This window comes from Anguilla anguilla, chromosome 3 (assembly GCF_013347855.1).
Source record: "Anguilla anguilla isolate fAngAng1 chromosome 3, fAngAng1.pri, whole genome shotgun sequence".
Classification (NCBI taxonomy): domain Eukaryota; kingdom Metazoa; phylum Chordata; class Actinopteri; order Anguilliformes; family Anguillidae; genus Anguilla; species Anguilla anguilla.
The window spans coordinates 50332408-50339378 of record NC_049203.1 but is presented as its reverse complement, the minus strand read 5'-3'; the positions used below and the strand labels follow the sequence as shown (position 1 = coordinate 50339378).

The 6971-nt window shown below is 38.9% G+C and overlaps 1 protein-coding gene across 2 annotated transcripts; it reads right to left on the bottom strand.

Annotated features, from left to right (window-relative positions):
• Window positions 1-644: 644 nt before the first annotated feature.
• On the bottom strand, window positions 645-6950 carry atox1 (antioxidant 1 copper chaperone). 2 transcript variants are annotated; one of them, XM_035409583.1, is made up of 4 exons: window positions 6685-6932; window positions 6483-6555; window positions 3789-3939; window positions 645-2084 (listed from the first exon to the last, which is right to left on the bottom strand). In XM_035409583.1, exons 1-3 carry the CDS (start codon window positions 6688-6690, stop codon window positions 3815-3817), a joined length of 204 nt encoding a protein of 67 aa, XP_035265474.1. In that variant the 5' UTR covers window positions 6691-6932; the 3' UTR covers window positions 645-2084; window positions 3789-3814. The 2 variants fall into 2 exon arrangements, with proteins under 2 accessions (XP_035265474.1, XP_035265475.1); XM_035409584.1 differs by lacking the exon at window positions 645-2084 and adding an exon at window positions 2181-3494 and having other exon boundaries at window positions 6685-6950.
• Window positions 6951-6971: the final 21 nt, after the last annotated feature.

Genomic DNA, 6971 nt, shown 5'->3' with positions numbered 1-6971 from the left:
CGGCCAGTTTAGAAAATATTGACTACTATCATCTTCAAGGATCACACAGGATGAGAATGGACGCAAGATGTGTGACCACAGTTTTTGAGAATAGATGGGTTTATAAGGCATCAGCTGCAGGAGGACACAATCAGTGAAACAAAGCTAACTGACCACCACTGAAAACCACACACCTATTACAAAACGAAACAACAAAAAAAAACAAGACACCAGGCCAGCATTAAGAGCGCTGTCGCGGAGATGGCAGCCATGGTCCCTGTGGAGTTTGTCCTTGACACAATGTGCGTCTGCACCTCTCAATGGCTTGCTCAACCCCATGAGATGAGCAAGGGCCTCTTTGCCATTTGCCACAACAACGAGGGCTTCTCCAGTTGCACTTCACTGCTTGGACGGGTAAGCATGCATTATCCTCTTGAGCGCACCGGCCACACAATCGGGCAAACCCCACAAAGCTGTGATTGTCCCACAATATCCAGCAATTATCCCAGCTGAGTCTAAGGGGGGATTCTTCAAACCAGTAATATGTGACAACAGCCTCACTGGAGTAGGCCCCCAACCCCCCACAGAAAAACTAGACCACAATAAGAAGCAGACAGAGAGTCGAGGATATCAAATGTATTTGGTGTAATAGAAATTAATGAAACTTATTTCAAGTGGGTTTTTTAATTTTTTGTATTAAACATTGACAGCAAAGAAACAAGCACTTGTATGTAAATGAAAAATATATGTTATGAAGGGGAAAATATAAAAATTAAAACTTATAACATTTTACTTAGGTTTCCAAAACACAAGTAGGCCTAATGGTTCGTAGAAAGGCTCATAACAGAGAATTTCATAATGCACTCGTTCTACGGCCATGACAAATTATCTGTTGGCTATGGTGCTACGGCACTGTTTTTAAAGAGAAATAAATGGGGCGATCTGATTGGCAATAATGAAACCAAACCCCTTACACACCCACAGTTAATTTATTCCTATTGAACCATCCTCTTTTACAGTTGTGCTGCAGTTGTGCTAAAGCCAGATGTCACGAAATTACTAAAATTCAGTTCAAAATTCCCCGATCCTTCAGGGCCTAGGGCTAGTGTTTGTCAATTGCACCTTGACCATTAAAATAAGACCCCTCGTGTGTTAAGAGCTAGACTTTGCAAGACTCAAGACTGACATTGAACCAATTAAAAATAGAAACATACAAGACTACACAAAACTGAACAAATTGTGCACGCATTGTTCAATAATTTGAGACATTAATCCAAAATTCAAATTTATACTGCCAGATGACTGGACTATACACTAAAATTATCAGTGTTAAATTAACTCTCACCAGGTACATATGGTCCCAATTGTTTCATATGTACTCTGTTAAGAGTTAACAGTAGACATTTTACTGTGTAAAAGCTAATAATGCAAACAAATGGAATTTGCTAGTTAGTTTTATCTTAAGAATACAATTGCATAATACAGATGATCCAAAAAAAATTGCTTCATTCTAATCATTTCAACAAAAAAGTGATGCACACCATTTTGTTCTCCAAAAAAATAATAAAATATCAATCTCATAGTTGTATAAATACTGCCATCTACTGGCAAGTTGTTTCATAATACTTCAAAAAATGCATGTAATTTGTAGCTTGCACGTCAATAAAAGAACAAAATTGTATTGCAGCTTTTGACACTGTTAAACACACATCACGTGATAGTGTAGGTTTTATTATCCACTTAGATCAACAGACAATTGGAAACACAAAAACATACAGGAAAAAGCTCAATCTGAGCATGGACATTCAAATAGAAGCTTTTCCTAATTACACAACTCCTTGTTAATAATACCAAGGCTTTTTAAAAAGCAGACACAAAAACAAATGTCTCTTCTGATTGTCAGTTAATACATCACAAAAAAAAACCACTTAGAATTAAGGAGGTATATGGTTTTAAAGATAGCATGCCAATGGTCCCCAGGTGTTCACCGATTGGCAGGTGGGAGTTCCAAGGATTTGCCTGCATTCAGCATGGTGGCAGATGCTTTGCCTATGTGGGCTGTCAGCCGATAGTTCTGTCCAGCACTCCTTCATTCATTCTTCCTTCTGTGAGCATTTAATCAAAGGAACCATATTGACCATAAATGATATGTTAAAAAAGCTGCATTTCTGCTAGAATGTTTCAAAACCACTGAAGCTCTTTGATTTTAACATGAGAGCATGAAAAGACAAGGAGCCTTTGACCACATGATGTGCTTTAGTGGATTTGAAAGAACATAGTGCACTTTTGTCAGGACTTCTTCTGCTTGACGGGCACCGTAGGAGTTCATCAAGTGGGATGGCGGTTACAAGGTTAACTCGGACTTCTGCTCCTTTCTTCCTCAACATAGGAAGCTTATGTACTGAAGGTGGAATGAAAAGTCAACAGCCGCTCCCTTGCCAGCAAAAATACAGTAGAACCAGGAGTATCGCAACTACCCAGATAGCTCACATTTGATATCAAATATTTGCTGAATATTTTTAAATTGCTGGTAATTTCTTCTGCCATTCCAAAATGGGTTTTGTGAGGGGGAAAGGCCAGAGTTCAAAATAGTGCCAATCCAAACTTTTGCTTTAGCTGAAGCGAAAAACTGGTGCTTTGAAGACAAACTGCATTTATTGTTACATCTTAGACAATATTTAAGTCCAAACTTTTATAAAAACCTGCATATTTAAACTATTATTATGATGATATATTTTGACGCAATATGCCAAGTCCATAAAACAAAGTGTACTGCCATTTTTCTTGTGGCTGGTTTTAGCATAACTCCCCTAGCCTTCTGAATGTTGGTCTTACCCCATCCTTGCTTGTGGTGCTAATAAAGCTCATAAAAGAAGGATGTGGAAAAGGGAGTGATCCCTGGCTAGTCCTTCCATGGCACTCACCATAATATGCCCTCTTCATTCTATTGGCTGCCATCAGGTTGTAAGTTCAAAGTGCCAACAGCCAGGAAAAGGCTGTATGAGAAAACACTTATGCTCTCTGGAGTTTCTATTTTAAATAAGTGTATGGCAATCCAGATGGGAAACCAGTACTGAAGCCTGCTGGAACTAGTACTGTGTTGTGTGCGTAATGTGGTATTTATGTATTACTTGTTGATCGATGTATGGTTCTGCTTTTATATTTTACACCCAGGGGGAAATCTCAATTGGATGTTTAATGTAAAAATGTCTACTACATCCAATGCCATTTCACACACACTGCAGTCCGTATTTCGACAGCGACACACTTTGTGTTGTTTTGGCTTGGTACTCAAACACACTGGATTTGAAATAAAGCAATGAATATAAGATTAATGTGCGGACTATCAGCTGTAATTTCAGGGTGTTTACATCTATACCATGTATGAATTGCAGCCCGTTTTATTCATAGTTCTCCATTTTAGGGGACCAAAAGTTATTGGACAATTGGCTGTTCAGTTGTGTCTTCTCCAGCGGTGTCGTTGCATCATTAGTGCAAACCACAGGTAACCCTTGCTATAAGAACAAAACAGCTAGGTTAGAGTCTGCTAAAATGGAGGGGGGGACTATGTATAAAAATGGCTATAATTCCTACACAGTTCAATGTGTATATGATATGGTGGACACCCTCAAATTAAAGCTGAAACTCACTTTAACCTAATATTCATGGTTTCATTTTAAATCCAGTGTACTAGAGTACACAGCCAAAAACAAGTCACAGACCAAAGACTTACAGACTGCACTGTATAGAACAGGTTCTGGACCTAAAAACAGTGACGTATGACAGATGCTATTAAATGAGTCCTTCACCTGTTTTCATCTGAGAACTGGGGTATTTATTTTGGTCCGATGTAATTGACAGCCTTTCCCGTCTTTTTCAGCGTAGCCAGGAGATCATCTGCACTCTTGTCAGACTCAATAACTACTTTTTTGTTTGGAAGGTCAATATCAAATTTGACATCTGTTTGGAAAAAGAGAAAACACAAAATGACTCAATGGGTAAGCAAGTTCAAAAATGTTTCCAGAGAGGTGTAAAACATTAACAACAGTTTGCTGCTTTTTGGTGAAAAGTTAAATGTCTTTTGGGTGCAACTAATCCTTTAAACATATGCCCAAACAGGTAAAACTGCACAGTCTCCTCATATAATTTGGATACCAAATAGCTGAATCTTCAGTATGTGTATTTTAATAAACTAATTACAAAGCAAATATAGACTTCAATGCACACGCTAGCACATACTTGAAAATCCGAAATCCCCATTTATCACAAGCAATTTCACACATCTTAGAGGATGTGGCCTTCTGAGATTTCACCTGCCCAGGGGTATTGCGCATGTGAAGATTAATAAAATAAAAAAAACGAAATAAAAAAAATAAAAAACAATTGGTCAGACAGCAACTAGTCAACGGTCAGAAATGTGTCGTTCACGCCCCTAAGTAGCACTATGGAACCGACCGGTTGCCATTTGACCGGTACCCACCTACCAACGCAATGTCGATGCACTAGCGTCACGTTTGCTCTGTCGACTAGGTCAGTGACGACAAGTAGGACCTACCGTTAGCAAGCTAGCTAACATTCAACTCTGTCAAAATACCAAAATAAAAACTGTCTACAGTGTAGCTGTGTTTCACGAAAAATGATTCAAACAAAGCGACTTGCCTAAATAAGACATTCTTAAATGTCATTGTTCGCTCTTTATTTGAAAGAAGTTAAACTATCGGTTCACGGCAGGCACCGTGTATCCTGTAATGGGCTACTTTGGTCAGACGTTGTTGTTGGCAGAAGGTGTAGCTAAATGTCCAAAGGGAAGACTTATTGATTGTGGGACTGGAGCATTTGTGATGACGCAATTGGTTGGACAAAGCAGAAAACGCAATAACGCACATTTGGCTTTATTGAGTTTGATGTGTGAAGTTGTATCTGAATTCTGTGTTTGCGTGATGACAGAAGGTACAGAAGTTAATGTTCTTAAGGGATGAGTGTGGTCATTTCTGTAGAGCACCAAGAAATATGCTAGACACTCGGTGCTGTAGTATGGGGCATGTCCACTAAACCAAAATTTGGCGGATGACATAGGCTACTGCCATCCCAATCCAAATCGCCAAACGTTCATTGTAGTCAGCCATCACGATAGACTAGCTTCAATCACGTACTTTCAATTTAATTACCGCATATTTAATTGGTGATGTTCATACACACACGAAATGGCCAGTTTATCAGGTAGGCTACACATATACAATAGCCATACCTCAAATAAGTAATGTTTATTCAGTCATGATAGCTACCTGTTGCTCTACCGCCGCATGCAGAAGTAGGCGATGATGGTGTGTAGTGGGAAGACATAGCCTACACACTTTTCTGTCTGCGGGATCATACCCGTCAGTATATGGTAAGTCACAGAGGCAAAATCTTTAAAACAAATTTTTTGAACTGATATTTTCGCTAAAACACCAATGGTAGGATTTTCTGATAGGGAAACTTAGGCAATCAACATATGCCACTATTGATATTTGCTATAAAACATCAACGATAGCCTTTTCTGATTCGGTAATTTAAACAGCCAAAATATGCTACCAATAGTTTTAAGTCCACAGCATTTTCTTATTATAAGAGAGACAAGCCTATCAAAAAGGAAAGGATTTACAAGACCCTTGATAGTATATAAATTCTCATATCATTTTATAAAAAGTGGATGGTATTCCACAAAGCGGAATTACTGATTTAGCTGGATAAACTCATTTTACCTCAGTCAAAGTCCCAGATTTAGGATGGTTCAGGGTTTTACATAGTAAAGTTATATAGCCAACTCCTGCTTCCTGAAACAGGGCCCAGTTCTTCTATCTCTGTTACAACAACGATGTGCTTCATTTTATGAATTTAGTTTCCTCACAAAAGCGATTTAAGATTAAATGGCAGTATGGCACCATTGTTATGGTCTTGCGGTCATGCAACAGAGTTGCTCTTAGATGAAAGGAATACGGACTCGAAATACTTTCGCATCCTGCATTTTTGGAGCGGTTACAGGTTCAGGCCGCAAAATGCTCTCTCTCTCTGTGTCCAGCTTGGCCTGAAATGAATTTCGTTGGCTTTAACTGGCAAACTTCTTTAAAACCCAGAAGAAACTTAAGTGTATCATCACTATACCGGATTAAAATAACGTGACTACACTGACCATGAATAAAAACAATAGAATGTTAAATCAGTTGGGAATAAGAATGTAACGTTAGCAGAACATGATGTGCAAAGAGACTCAAGTTACAAACGGGACGCGACGGCCTATTATCAAGCAAGCAAGCAAGCCACACTGGGTTGACCAGTCCATATATCAAGCAAGCCACACTGGGTTGACCAGTCCATCTATCAAGCAAGCCAAACTGGGTTGACCAGTTAATCTATCAAGAAAACAAGCCAAACTGGGTTGACCAGTCCATATCAAGCAAGCAAGCCAAACTGGGTTGACATGCAAAAATAGTATAAAATAACATTAAAAAAAAAATACTTACCTAGTTTCGTTAGAACTCGTGTGACTGCACCAGAACACCCTTCACAAGTCATGTCAACGAAAAACTCGTGCTTCTGTGAAAATATTTAATAAATCAGAATTAAAAAACGTTCTACGCAGCAAAACAATGGCCGTTTCCAGTTTTTTGCCCCATAACCAACTAGCGTTAGCTAGAGCTGTGAATTTAATTATATTACACTTACCGACATCTTTCAAGATCCTCGAGCTGAACGTCAACTTCTTTTTCGCTTACAGAATTTCCGACTAATTTAGACTAAAAAGAACAACAGAACAAACAGTAACGTCCACTGGAACCACGTAAACCCTACGTACGTACACGAACGCAGACGATTCGAGCTACGCAAAGTCGGTTTCACTCGCTTTGTCAGCACAGAAGACGCGACAGTCTTCTCTGTTCTAGAAGTCCTCGTAAAATTCACAACATTGCCGTCACTTCAACTACATTTTAATGAATGATTTGTTGTAGCCA

Bases quoted from the DNA above. Each gene is read 5' to 3' on its own strand.
- atox1 (XM_035409584.1), bottom strand. The intron at 3,940-6,482 runs GTAAGTATTTTT...TTTTCCAAACAG, and splicing joins ACGAGTTCTAACGAAACTAG to ATGTCAAATTTGATATTGAC.